Below are 15,308 nucleotides of genomic sequence, written 5' to 3'. Positions count from 1 at the left end.
CCTCTTCATCATCACCAATCATCATCATTACCATCATCATCAATCATCATCATCATCGCAGCAGCAGCAGCATCATCATCATCATCATCAATCATCATCAATCATCATCATTACCATCATCATCATCGTCGCATCATCATTATCATCATCATCATCATCATCACCACCGCCACCATCATCATCATCATCATCATCATCATCATCATCAGCGCAGCAGCAGCATCTTTTAATCAATGTATCCAAGCATTCATTAAACCAATGCTTTTTTTCATCCGACCATCCATTTATCAACCCCATTCTGATAATCATCCGTCCATGCTATCACTCAGGTCTCTCTGACAGGATGAATAACTACTACGCGCATTAAAGGGAAATCTATCAAAACAAGAATACAGAGTTACCTCCCATATGTTTTTCACTAATGTTTCTGATAACAGACGAAAGACAAACGTGATTGTAGAATGGCCGACTTCGACAGTGATCTCCGTTCTAATCTTCACAGTTATGATAAAGACATCGTTCTAAGGTCAAAACAAGTCGAAATTTTTAGACTGCTGTGGGAAGGAGACCGTGATATTAACAGCTATTGTGTTTTCAGCGTAGCAATAGGTAGAGGTTACACGCCGAGTCTCAGACAGACGAACTTTTGCACCCGTGTTCCAACGTTAAAAACTGTATGAAGTTCAGTTTTCTGGGGAAAATAGTGTATGAAACCGCTTTATGTTGTTTAAATTGATGAGATGTGTGCATTTGGTTGCGTGTGATCTGTTTATTAAATGAAATATTGTTGAAAACTGACCGTCGGATTGCAGTCTGTTGTCGAAGAAACTGAGTGAAAAGAAGGGGAACTACTCTTGTCGCTAGACAAAGTATGAGTTACTTGCCTTGCGGGAAATTGCTTGTGATGAACGTTTGAGCACGGCAAATCTAGATTTAGAAAACAACCGAACTCATGGATTTTATATGAAGATTCATGTGTTCAGGCCTGTTATGCGGTATGTTTGTATTGTTTGCTCCAGAGATGTATACTTCGTACGTTAGAGCGTTCGGAACTTTTCAGTCGCAAAAAGTAGTACCGAAACAGAACAACTTCTCAACCCATTGCACTATCGAGGATTCAGGCTGTTGCTGGGTCGTTATTTGTTTGGTTGCTGGGTCATTATCGAAAAATAACTACCCCTACAAGTTTACAGAGGTAAAGAAGCAGAGGGGGGAATAAGGTCCGATATTTAGACTCGAACAAGTATAATGCGACTCGTCTTCGACTCGTCGGCATTATACTTGTCTCGTCTAAATATCGGACCCTATTGCTATGCTGAAAACACAATAGCGATTATATAGCTGTTCTGACCTTGATTTGTTGTTCCAAACTTACAAAATGACAGTTTTTGCGTCGATGCGTTGATCTTAGGTTTTGATAGCAGACGCCGTTTCTTATGCGCATTAGTTTTGCGCAGGCGCCACACTGACTTTGGAAAAAAACTCGATTTGACAACACAGCTGTTAAACAGCTTTTTATTAGTTCATTCGTATACAACAAAAAAGAAGTTTGAGTTTTTTTTAAATTTTGAACAAGACAACTTATGAAGAAGACCAAAACACAACATCAACGGAAAACTAGAAACAACTGAAGAACTAGGATGCAACAAGAGGAGGAGAAGAGAACAGCTAATCCGTACAACGCGAGCAGACGGCAGCGAAGTTTTCAGTTTGGGTGAATGGCATTTATACTTGTCTCGTCATGAAGCGAATTGTTCAACCTCAGTTATAAACGACTACACTACTTTGGGGTGTGCACGTTAATGATCCCACGATTGACAAAAGGGTCTTTCCTGGCAAAATTGCATAGGCATAGATAAAAATGTCCACCAAAATATCCGTGTGACTTGGAATAATTAGCCGTGAAAAGTAGGATATGCGCCGAAATGGCAGCGATCTGCTGGCCGATGTGAATGCGTGATGTATTGTGTAAAAAAAAAATTCCATCTCACACGGCATAAATAAATCCCTGCGCCTTGAATATGTGCGCAATATAAATTGCATAAAATGAATAAAATAAAAAAATAAAAAATCCCTGCGCTTAGAACTGTACCCACGGAATACGCGCGATATAAGCCTCATATATATATAAACGACTACATGAATGTTAGTGCCATGGGTTGTACATCAATACTTCAGAGGGGAAGTGGGGTATTTAGTGTGGAGTTACGAGATAAGAAAAGCCGAATGCGAAAGTTTGTGTCAGTCGGCATGCAACTGAGCTCACACAGGCACACAAAAACGGCTGTTCCGTTTTACTCCCCTGTTTGTACTACATCTTTCGACTTTGGGCATTTTGTGGTGTTTATGGACAGAAAATAATTGGTTCCGGTTTAGTCCTGTTTCATCGGGAAGTTAGCAGAAAAGGGTATGCTATCAACATTTGTAAAGCTGAAAAACATACCCGAGAAGAATTTCAAGTTGTCAGTGTATGCTGTTGTCGATTAAAACATCGTGTGGTACAGATGGGTAAACCGGAACCATGCGTCTTTGTTGTTGCCAATATGCTTTTGGATAGTGGCAAAAAATGGCCGACTTCCGTAGCATTATGCTTTGATGATCGGAAGAGACCATCCAATCACAGCCCCCGAATTCCCCCACGTGTCCATCAGAATAGCTATATTATTGCATCACTCCCAACTGGCTACGGAAAAAAGTATCGTCTGCTTTGTAGCCACAGTTGATTATCACGTGACACTTTTGCCATATTTAGCGTTGTTTGCACAGTAAATACATCCCCGAAAGATAGCTCGCTTGAAACTGTCTTACATAACAATTCCTTTCTAAATTAAAAAATTACACAACACCATGAAAAATTATTATCGACGATCACGAATCTGCTTATATCAATAACACATTACGAAAAGCTCTAAATATGTACAAAATTGATTTCCTCTCCAGAGAAGGAAAACAAAGGCATCCTGTCAGGGATAAATGAGACCCGAAGACTCATTTTGACCCGAGTTCAGGATGTTATCAACCCATCAATGCCTCGATCACTTACTTGAATTATGGAGTACCATTGCGAACAGCTTGAGGCGGGTCCCAACAGTCACCTCTTCACTTCCCGACAGTTCCGCGCCATTGCCTTCCGGGTCGAGGGCAGAAACACCAAAGCGGTAAAACTCAGAAAATCTCCCTTCAGCCGAGCTCTCACTTTGTGCAAGGTTTATGCTGTTAAAAAGCAAAGCCGTGGAAAAGTATTCAAATTACTCATTCTGCTAGTGCATCCGCCAGCACCACCGGTGGGGTTAAATGGCGGCATTGGATCAGAGATTATGTTTTTCAGACTTCTCTCACAATTGCTTATACTCGTCACGGCGGAGGGCTGACCGTGCACCCAAAAGCGGACTCAACCAAATGGGTATTTTTTGAAAGCTTGGGACCTGCCAAACATAAAAATCGATGTTAACAAGAAATATTCAAGGGCGCACTTTCTCTTCTCAGTCAAAATTCAACTATACCCTGAAGAGTGATGCACGAGCATTTCAGACGCTTGCCTCTGAAAAAAGAAGTTCTCAGCCAAATTACGAACTCAAACTGGTACATTTTGCATATAAATGTGTTAGTTGGTATCTTTTGATTATCACAAAACAATTTTCGACTGCTTTGGCCGAGGATGCTGGTGACAGTATCATTATTATGAACCCTACCCTAAATCCAGGAAAGACTTCGTCCAAAATGTAGGTAAGTTTTGATTAAAAATAAATTCACACAAGACTAGTATTGTTGTTTGGCTTCAATGGATATATTTTCGTCAAGTATGATGTCTTTACATAATATCTGTATAATATGAATGGATTTGAACCATATACTATGTCATTATGACCTTCCAATCTTCCTAACCCCCAGCCCAGTAAAGCGTGCGAGACGTTTCCTGAACAAATGTCGCTTTGTGGTGCGAGTTCAGTGTGACATGATTAGTTTCCAGAACCCCATTTCTGACTTTCAAAGTTTATCTACATACATTTAGCAATGCACGAGCAAAATATGACAACTTAATGGTGCCGTTTGGTTTAATGCTATGGTAAAATTGCTAGTGATAGTGTTTACAGCTTGAAACAAAACATAACAGATGGGAATAGTCTTCCTCAATCTGGTTCAGAGCATAATGTATTTCTATTTTCAGAGGTAGCATTATTTCTGATAAGAGCTAGAGCCAATATAATGATGCTGAATATTTGAAAAATGAACTTTGTGACTCATCTGAGTAGCAAGAGAGCCTTCGTGATCGTCAGCGTAAGGCTGGCTGTCTTCAAGGCAATTCCTTGATGAACAACTTAACACTGCGTTCGATTATTCGCCCGTTTCTTAAGCTAGAGCTTTGAGACTTTACACGCGTCTAGGGCTACATGTACGCTTTACAATACGTAAAATATAGTTGACTCTCGCGTTATTTAAAGGTCACAACAAGGTCATTACCAGGCAAAAACGAGGGAAAACCGAAGGAAAGTACTATTTTCTGCAACTGTTTGCAAGAAAAAGATTTCAAATTCAATTGTTTCCTGGGATTAACGCATCTCTAGACATGACAATATTCCGATTATCAGACATCAATTGTGGAGGTCACGACTAGGTCATTACCGGGTAAAAACGAGGGAAACCCGAGGGAAAATACAATTTTCTGCAACTTGTGTGTAAGTAAAAGCTTTCAAACTCCATCTTCTTCTGGTATTGGCGCATCTCTAGGCATGACAATCATCTGATTAACAGTCCTCAATTTTCAAGGTCACAACAAGGTTATTACCAGATAGAACCGAGAGAAAACCGAGGGAAAATACCATTTTCTATAACTTTTTTGTAAGTAAGAGCTTATAAACTCCATCTTCTTCTGGGATTAGCGCTGATTTCAATGACCCTGAAGTCCGAGGAAAGTTTTCTTGACCCATGCCTACTTTGAAGGTCATGACAAGGTCAAATTTACACGTTTTCTATTTGGGAATATCTTTTACGATCAAATAAAATACTTTCTGGACGTCAGCTATTTTCGAAGCTAAAGCTTAACTACAACTAGCTTTGCACACGTCTTGGGATTTATGAGACATAACGCAAATATTGTTGACTCTCGTAATATTTAAAGGTCACACAACAAGGTCATCACCAGGTAAAACCGAAGAAAAACCGAGGGAAAGTACCATTTTCTGCAACTGTTTGTAAGAATGAACTTTCAAATTCAATTGTTTCCTGGGATTAGCGCATCTCTAGACATGACAATCATCTGATTAACAGTCATGAATTGTGGAGGTCACGACAAGGTCATTACTGGGGAAAACCGAGGGAAAATACCATTTTCTGCAACTTGTGTGTAAGTAAATGCTTTCAAACTCCATCTTCTTCTGGTATTGGCGCATCTCTAGACATGACAATCATCTGATTAACAGTCCTAAATTTTCAAGGTCACAACAAGGTCATTACCAGATAAAACCGAGGGAAAACCGAGGGAAAATACCATTTTCTGCAACTTTTTTGTAAGTAAGAGCTTATAAACTCCATCTTCTTCTAGGATTAGCGCTGATTTCAATGACCCTGAAGTCTTTGGAAAGTTTTCTTGACCCATGCCTACTTTGAAGGTCATGACAAGGATGGGATTTTACACACGTGTAGGGCATTATAAGACATGAAACAAATATTGTTGACTCTCGTAATATTTAAAGGTCACACAACAAGGTCATTACTGGGTAAAACGACGGAAAATATATCAACTTTATGACTCGTCTGAGTGCCAGGACAGCCGGTGTGATCCTCAGAGTCAGGCTTGCAGACCGCAAGGCTATCGGTAGATGAACACCTTAACATTGACTTTTTCTTCTCTCTCCCCTTCTCTTCTACCCCTATTACATCCAGCCCCGCCCACCCCCCTAGAGCCCCTGTGGGCGAAGGAAGATGTCATGAATCTGCCTCAACAGCTTTAGCTTAGAAAATAGCCGAACACAAATAGAAAACGTGTAAACTTGACCTTGTCATGACCTTCAAACTAGGCATGGGCCAAGAAAACTTTCCTCGGACTTCAGGGTCATAGAAATCAGCGCTAATCCCAGAAGAAGATGGAGTTTATAAGCTCTTACTTACAAAAAAGTTATAGAAAATGGTATTTTTTCTCGGTTTTCTCTCGGTTCTATCTGGTAATGACCTGGTAGTGACCTTGAAAATTGAGGACTGTTAATCAGATGATTGTCATGCCTAGAGATGCGCCAATACCAGAAGAAGATGGAGTTTGAAAGCTTTTAATTTCACACAAGTTGCAGAAAATGGTATTTTCCCTCGGTTTTCCCTCGTTTTTGGCTCACGTAAGTGTAGCCTATGCGATGATAAACTTTGTCTGTCTGTGCGTGCGTATGTATGTATGTATGTGTGTATGTCTGTGGTAGAAACTTTAACATTTCCGAGTCTATGGATTACGTCAGTCTCGGTCAAAAGTGTTCGACGTGTGTGATAGAAACTATTTGAAGACGTCACATTATGACGTAAGAGGGTTAGACGTCACGCAAAGGAATTACTGAAAGTCTCGGTCATTGTTATTGTGAGCGGGCCGAGACTTCTTGGCAGATCCAGGGTCTCGCTTTCTTGCATAGTTTCACCTATGCTTACTGTGTGTGTGTGTGTGTGTGTGTGTGTGTGTGTGTGTGTGTGTGTGTGTGTGTGTGTGTGTGTGTGTGTGTGTGTGTGTATGTGTGACGGAGTGATTGAGTTTGTGTTACTGTTTGTCGATTTTTTACGTGAGCCTTGAAGGCTTCGCCTCTTGTTTGCCTGGTAATGACCTTGTCGTGACCTCCACAATTGATGTCTGATAATCGGATGATTGTCATGTCTAGAGATGCGTTAATCCCCCCAAAATAATTGAATTTGAAAGCTTTTTCTAACAAACAGTTGCAGAAAATGGTACTTTCCGTCGGTTTTCCCTCGTTTTTGCCTGGTAATGACCTTGTTGTGACCTTTAAATAACGCGAGAGTCAACTATATTGTATGTATTGTAAAGCGTTCATGTAGCCCTAGTCGCGTGTACAGTTTCAAAGCTCTAGCTTAAGAAACGGGCGAATAATCGAACGCAGTGTTAAGTTGTTCATCTAGGAATTGCCTTGAAGACAGCCAGCCTTACGCTGACGATCACGAAAGCTCTTCTGCTACTCAGATGAGTCACAAAGTTCATTTTTCAAATATTCAGCATCATTATAATTGGCTCTAGCTCTTATCAGAAATAATGCTACCTCTGAAAATAGAAATACATTATGCTCTGAACCAGATTGAGGAAGACTACTCCGCTCTGTTATGTTTTGTTTCAAGCTGTAAACACTATCACAAGAATTTTTACCATAGCATTAAACCAGAAGGCACCATTAAGTTGTCATATTTTGCTCATGCATTGCTAAATGTATGTAGATAAACTTCGAAAGTCAGAAATGGGGTTCTGGAAACTAATCATGTCACACTGAACTCGCACCACAAAGCGACATTTGTTCAGGAAACGTCTCGCACGCTTTACTGGGCTGGGGGTTAGGAAGATTGGAAGGTCATAGTGACATAGTATATGGTTCAAATCCATTCATATTTTACAGATATTATGTAAAGACATCATATTTGACGAAAATATATCCATTGAAGCCAAACAACAATACTAGTCTTGTGTGAAATTATTTTTAATGAAAACTTACCTACATTTTGGACGACGTCTTTCCTGGATTTAGGGTAGGGTTCATAATAATGATACTGTCACCAGCATCCTCGGCCAAAGCAGTCGAAAATTGTTTTGTGATAATCAAAAGATACCAACTAACACATTTATATGTAAAACGTACCAGTTCGAGTTCGTAATTTGGCTGAGAACTTCTTTTTTCAGAGGCAAGCGTCCGAAATGCTCGTGCATCACTCTTCAGGGTATAGTTGAATTTTGACTGAAAAGAGAAAGTGCGCCCTTGAATATTTCTTGTTAACATCGATTTTTATGTTCGGCAGGCCCCAAGCTTTCAAAAAATACCCATTTGGTTGAGTCCGCTTTTGGGTGCACGGTCAGCCCTCCGCCGTGACGGAGTATTAGATTCATTTTCAACCTGATACATATATATTTGTATGCACAAAAAAAGTCTTGTCATCCTGTGGTGTTTTTTTTTTTGTTGTTGTTTTTTTTAAATAGAACCAGAATTTGGGGGGGGGGAAAGTTAAATAAACCAAAACATCTCAGACACTGTTATAATGAAGTATGCACTGCCTCCAGCCGCCAACCACTACGGACAAACAAATGTGTGAACGTATGAACAGCTATCAGCTTTATGTCTTACTCGCCCAGAACCATTGATTTTCCTTGGATAATATGCCTTTAATATGTTCTTCTCACTCTGATTCATTGAGTCTCCTTGGATAATATGCCAGTATGTCTTACTCACTCTGATTCATTGAGTCTCCTTGGATAATATGCCTGTATGTCTTACTCTGATTCATTGAGTCTCCTTGGATAATATGCCTGTATGTCTTACTCACTGATTCATTGAGTCTCCTTGGATAATATGGCTGTATGTCTTACTCACTCTGATTCAATAATTTTCCTTGGATACTATGCCTGTATGTCTTACTCAGTCTGATTCATTGGGTCTCCTTGGATAATATGCCTGTATGTCTTACTCACTCTGATTCATTGAGTCTCCTTGGATAATATGCCTGTATGTCTTACTCACTCTGATTCATTGAGTCTCTTGGGAAAATATGCGTTTATGTCTCGCTCGCTCTGAGCCATTTAAGTCTCCTTGAATAATATGAATGTATGTCTTTCACACTGAACCATTGGACCTCCTTGGATAGTATGCGTTTATGTCTTACTCGATTTTAGCCATTGGGCATTCTTGGATAATATGCCTTTATGTCTACTATTTCTCACTCGGAACCATTGGGTCTCCTTGGATAATAAGCTTGCATGTCTTACTCGACTTTAGCCATTGGGCATTCTGGATAATATGCCTTTATGTCTACTATTTCTCACTCGGAACCATTGGGCCTCCTTGAATAATAAGCTTGCATGTCTTACTCGACTTTAGCCATTGGGCATTCTGGATAATATGCCTTATGTCTACTATTTCTCACCCTTAAACATTGGGCCTCCTTGAATAATAAGCGTGCATGTCTTACTCACCCAGACCCATTGATGTTCCCCAGCTGCGTACGCACAGAGATATCGTTGTTAAAAGCGCACGAGGACGTGTGACTCAAGTCGGAGGCCACTAACACACTCGGATTGAACTGCACGATGGTTGTCGCTGAGAACTCACGGCTATTGTTTCCCTGCCGAGAAAATAAAATTAAAATATTATACTATATCTATGAGAGATGTTTTAAATAAGAGAAGTAATAGCTCGTCCTCACTGTCCAGCTCTACTTAGCTACATGTCTAAAGAAACGCAAGTCTGTGCATAGAATTTTCGCTACGAGACCTTAAACTTCTGGTTAAATGAGGTATGCTTTTTGAAAATTACCATTGTTTTGGGAATTGTTTATTGCACGGCTTGTAACCCATTGACACCCTTAAAAATCAAATCCACAAACTATTAGTTTCTGACGTTCAACCTGACCGACAAAAAGCGGCATACAACCAAGCGTCTTCCAGCTTCTGAAACGAACGGTGTGTTCACTGTATTGCATACATATATATATATATATATATATATGTATGCTTGGTAATCATGATCATAATCATGCGTACCGCGGTAGTGAAAGTTTGCCCGCATTCCCCGTATGAGGATGAGTTCAAGTGGAAAAACTCGTAAATGTAGATCGTGGGATCCTGAGAAGTATTGGTAAACTGGCAGCTGTCCTCGTGGTCCTGTGCGTAAATCGTGCCCATGAAATCAGGCTCGACTTCCACTCTTACAGTCATGGAGTGTGACCCGCACTCTGTAGTAACTGCACGGGTTGCATCAACAACATCATTCAGGTAATGGCAAAGTTTAACAGAACGATGCAACACAACAATCACATTCCCCAGGACCATTTCTTTAACATTGCCATTTTCAAGGATGTATAGAGAAAAGTGCATTGCTTCCTGTGTGATACCAGGTTTATGCTCCTTGTTTTATAATGTGGTCAATATCTGACTTGATGTATTCCGACAGACTTCGCCTTTTCAAATGTTTTTTTAATAAATGTCCATCCATTCAAAATAATTGAAGCTGCACTGTGACGACTTCACTTTTTTCATCCAATAAACTGAGCAAAAAAAAGTATTGCCCCATTGTTGTACCCCAACTAAACAATTCATTCCCATGTCATGTCATTCAAACTGTGTATACCAAAAGTGGCGGACACTATACATTCAGATTTGTTTCGAGTTTTGAGCTGTTGGTGTTGAACATTCATCAAATGTGAGCGTCATTTGTGTTTCATTTTTCTAAATACTACCTTTAATTTCTGTACTCTTTCAAGACACACTTTATTTTTAGAACTCTTTCTCCCATGTCTCAGATCAGCATAATCTATGCCGAAACATACTTTTTTGAAAGCGTTTGTATTTCGTCAAAGCTATTAGCACAATGCCATTAGAGTTTGAAGGCAATGCGTCCAGCATTTGATGAAATGTGTTGTGTATCATCGCATTACCAATTGAAAACAGGATCAAAACCTGCCTTCTGCAGCCTCTGAGAAGAATGACAACATCTTTTGGCATGCCATAGCATTATAACTAGACGGGACATGTGCACAAACTGGCTGATAGAACAATGATTGTTATTATTTTTGATAACAGGCCAAACGTGTCGTGCTTAGGCTGTTCTGAGGTTTTGTCGATATTGACAAGGGGAATCTGGCTCTTGTGAATTCAATTTTCCGGGCTGTCTGTGTTATTTTGTTTATCTGCATAGGAACTCAAGATCATGATGTTTGTTGCATATGATAGGGGAGTGAATGCATGGCCTTTCTAGTCTTATAACCTGTTTTAAAATACACAGCCTCATCATGAATGTCTGCACTCAAACTATCTGAGTATTTTTGTTCTGTCAGGGAGTATAGAAACTATCAGGGGCGGATTAGGTGGGAGGGGGGTTACAGGGGTTCCGGAACCCCCCCGGCTGTCCAAAAAAAGAAAGATTTAATACTAACTTTAAAAGAAATAATGAGTGGCTGCTGACACCAGTTGATCATGTTTAAAATCAAGGATAAGCCATAACTTGTTCATAAAATAGCCAAAACTCTTCATCTTCAGGCTTTCCAGCCCCCAACGGGGCCTTGCCCCTGTACCCCACAAGGGGTCTACCCCTGGACCCCAGGTTGTAACCCCCCACCCTCTTTGGCTTAACTGCTCCGCCCCTGACTATTACTAATGCAACTCACAATTTACACAATTTCCCGATTGCACAATCCCAGGATCAACCCCTCCTGCAGGCAAAGAAGAAAATTAACAAAATTAAAGTCATCCGATGAGTGATGTGATTAAATAAACAAACAAATTGTTAAAAAAAAAGAAGTATGGAAACAAACAAACAAACTGAAAAACGCTCAACAGTTTGTATATTTTACGTCGTGCAACATTGCTGACACACAACAACGTAACAGGTAGAATAATAAGAAGAAGAAGAATAAAACATTTTTCTATAGCGCTGTCCACCGCCAGATAACAATGCCATGGCGCTTTTCAAATCCATCATACAATACAAACATTAATAGTCAACTTTTTTTTTAAACCTGATACATATATATGATACTCTAGAAGATTTAAAAACAACCAGTCAACAAGCAAACTTATCATTCGGCACATTCACTCACAAGTCACATGCACGCATTACACCACAGCCTCAATGTCCTCATTACTTTGCTCATTTCAGTAAAAGGCAAATGTGTACAGGTGAGTCTTCAGTTTAATCTTAAATGATGGTAGTGAGGGAGACCGGCAGCACGGGGGATAACCGGTCAAAGGCCGAAGGCCGCTCATGACACGTGTGAAGGCAAGTTTTGTCTGTTTTCTAGGTATTGTTTGATTTATGTCGGGATTTAAGGTAAGCTACTGATTCAGAGATGACTAAATTTGTTTCTCGATGCATAAAAAGTCAGGGAGCGATTGATATTTGCCCGTAAATAGCCTTCAAAGCTGAAAATGTCCGCGATCGAGCACCGGAAATGGCTGTTCGATGGGTTTTGCAAGTAGAAAATAATGTGCTTTATTTCACCAAATCAGCTCGTATTTGGTGTGGATACGGGATTCTAGAGGACGAAGGAGTCATAAGAGGTGCAAAGAAGTGCTATTTGGGAGTAGAATAAATCTTCCGAGACAGTAGACAAGAGAAGGTCATATTTGAGAGACGCGCGTAGGCCGATTGTCTTTCCGACAAGCGAATAATACAGCAGATTAATCATTCGTTTTGACCAGAAACCTAGTCTCTAGTTTTTATGAATCAGTTTTTTAATTAAAACAATCACGAGAACTCTCTCGCTTAGCCTAATGGCTGTTCGATGGGTTTCGCAAGTAGAAATGTGCTTTATTTCACCAAATCAGCTCGTATTTGACATCGGTTTGGTATATATATATATATTTTTTCTAATCCTACCGCGAACTGAATAGCAGACGCGGCACGACTGTTGCACCACACTTTGAAGTAATCCCACACTTTGAAGTAAACCCATTTTTTACTTCAAAGTGTGGGGGGATCTTCCCACACTTTGAAGTAAACTCAGTGTGGGACTTTTGCATCGCCTGTTTGAGCCTGATGATTTTGTCAAAAAAATGGCAAAGTCTTTTGGATGAGTGAACAGCAAAAGTGAGCGAGCCAAGAAACATTATGATGTTTGTTATCAGGCTTTAAGCAATGTCCCATTGTTGAGTGTGACGAAAACTCGTGATGACGATTTTAAAACATGTTGGGTCACGCATGGTCCAATCTTACATGGTCCAATCTTACATGGTCCAACCTTACATGGTCCGACCTTACATGGTCCAATCTTACATGGTCCAATCTTACATGGTCCAATCTTACATGGTCCAACCTTACATGGTCCAATCTTACATGGTCCAACCTTACATGGTCCAATCTTACATGGTCCAACCTTACATGGTCCAACCTTACATGGTCCAATCTTACATGGTCCAATATAACATGGTCCAACCTTACATGGTCCAACCTTACATGGTCCAATCTTACATGGTCCAACCTTACATGGTCCAACCTTACATGGTCCAATCTTACATGGTCCAACCTTACATGGTCCAACCTTACATGGTCCAATCTTACATGGTCCAACCCTACATGGTCCAATCTTACATGGTCCAATCTTACATGGTCCAATATGACATGGTCCAACCTTACATGATCCAATCTTACATGGTCCAATCTTACATGGTCCAATCTTACATGGTCCAATAATATATATATGGACCATGTAAGATTGGACCATGTAAGGTTGGACCATGTAAGGTTGCACCATGTAAGGTTGGACCATGTAAGGTTGGACCATGTAAGGTTGGACCATGTAAGATTGGACCATGCGTGACCCAACATGTTTTAAAATCGTCACCACGAGTTTTCGTCACACTCAACAATGGGAGATTGCTTAAAGCCTGATAACAAACATCACTATGTTTCTTGGCTCGCTCACTTTTTCTGTTCACTCATCCAAAAGACTTTGCCATTTTTTTTTGACAAAATCATCAGGCTCAAACAGGCGATGCAAAAGTCCCACGCTTTGAAGTAAGTTACTTCAAAGTGTGGAAAGATCCCCCCACAATTTGAAGTAAAAACTGAGTTTACTTCAAAGTGTGGGAAGATCCCCCCACACTTTGAAGTAAAAAATGGGTTTACTTCAAAGTGTGGGGCACATCCCCACACTTTGAAGTAATTTACTTCAAAGTGTGGGATTACTTCAAAGTGTGGTGCAACAGTCGTGCCGCGTCTGCTATCCAGTTTGCGGTAGGATTAGAAAATATATATATGGCCAAGAATCTGTCATGGCGTCGAAAGAAGGAAAGAGCCCGCTTGAATTATTTGGCAGGCTCCTGCTTCTAATAAACTTTTTTTGCAAAGAACATTTTTGTGTTGGATGAAAGAGGATGAATGGACGAACGTTTTGGTATAACATGGTGGCAAATTTATGCCGTAAGCAATGAATAACGGACTTGTGATTCCAACCTTACCTAGTCATTCTGGAGAAAAAAGCGTTACGCGATATTGGGTGCTTTCAGTTTTGTAAGAACTGTACTCCGAACACGTGCGCGACCGGTAAATCCTTCATACAAACCAGACAGGAAATGAATGCAGTGTTTAATGAGACCAAAAATGAGCTCGACGGAGCTGCCAACTTCGTTCATTTCGCTTGGAAAAGTGATGCGAGATGTACGTTATTATCCTTGTGTAAATTCGGTATCGGTCAGTCAAACGGTCGTACAGTCCGCGGTAAATGTAAGATGGCCGCCAAAGATCGATTTCGAGGTTCACACAGTCTACTAAGTCTAAAATAATATTTAAAAAATTGCTTGCAATGCATGCTTTGTCTGTGATTCGTGAAAATCGACACGATTTGTTGATTTTGTGTAAAGAAAAATTACTTATAACCAAAATAAAACGTTCTCGTTTTGCCGAGATGTTGTGACAAGCGTGACCTAACTAGTCTCCCTTGGTCATTTGCATATGATCTATCAATGACAACAGGACTTTCACACCTACGTGCGAGATGGACGAGCCCAGCCCCACGGGTAAAGTGTGCATGGTCGTCATCCAAATAGTAACGTACATCACTTTTGAGAATGAAACTGCTATAAATCAAGTGATTTCTTACGAAACATGATAAAAACAATGTTTGAAAGGAAAAAGTATTCGTACCTGAATGATTCAGTCGAAAATCGAATGTTGTTGAATTTTTTTTTGGGGGGGTGGTGGTTTTGTGTAGGTGTTAGTGGTGCTTGGTTACCCATAGGTCTGTGACATTCTTAGTTTATATGATCAAAGCTCATTGGCAATTGCAAATATTCTTAGGGAGGTAGGTTAGTCATGCTATCTAATTTTTACATTTAGTCAAGTTTTGACTAAATGTTTTAACATAGAGGGGGAATCGAAAAGAGGGTCGTGGTGTATGTGTGTGTGTGTGTGTGTGTGTGTGTGTGTGTGTGTGTGTGTGTGTGTGTGTGTGTGTGTGCGTGCGTGCGTGTAGAGCGATTCAGACCAAACTACTGGACCGATCTTTATGACATTTTACATGAGAGTTCCTTGGATTGATATCCCCGAATTTTTTTTCGTTTTTTCGATAAATGTCTTTGATGACGTCATATCCGGCTTTTCGTGAAAGTTGAGGCGGCACTGTCACGCTCT

The 15,308-nt window shown here is 40.2% G+C and overlaps 1 protein-coding gene across 3 annotated transcripts in view; it reads right to left on the bottom strand.

The window, feature by feature from the left end:
• The window catches only part of LOC138975037 (uncharacterized), a 44,764-nt gene that overhangs the window by 12,494 nt on the left and 16,962 nt on the right, over positions 1-15,308 (bottom strand). The window contains exons 1-5 of one of the 3 annotated variants that reach the window (XM_070347688.1): positions 11,824-11,958; positions 11,347-11,391; positions 9,725-9,924; positions 9,158-9,306; positions 3,044-3,213 (exon numbers count right to left, since the gene is read on the bottom strand). In XM_070347688.1, the coding sequence (XP_070203789.1) occupies positions 3,044-3,213; positions 9,158-9,306; positions 9,725-9,898 (493 nt within the window). In that variant the 5' untranslated portion in view covers positions 9,899-9,924; positions 11,347-11,391; positions 11,824-11,958. Of the gene's footprint in view, positions 1-3,043; positions 3,214-9,157; positions 9,307-9,724; positions 9,925-11,346; positions 11,392-11,778; positions 11,800-11,823; positions 11,959-15,308 lie in introns of those variants that run through there. The other 2 variants (XM_070347689.1, XM_070347687.1) reach the window with 2 other exon arrangements.

Source organism: Littorina saxatilis, linkage group LG9 (assembly GCF_037325665.1).
Source record: "Littorina saxatilis isolate snail1 linkage group LG9, US_GU_Lsax_2.0, whole genome shotgun sequence".
NCBI lineage: Eukaryota > Metazoa > Mollusca > Gastropoda > Littorinimorpha > Littorinidae > Littorina > Littorina saxatilis.
This window is presented reverse-complemented; position numbering and strand designations above follow the sequence as displayed.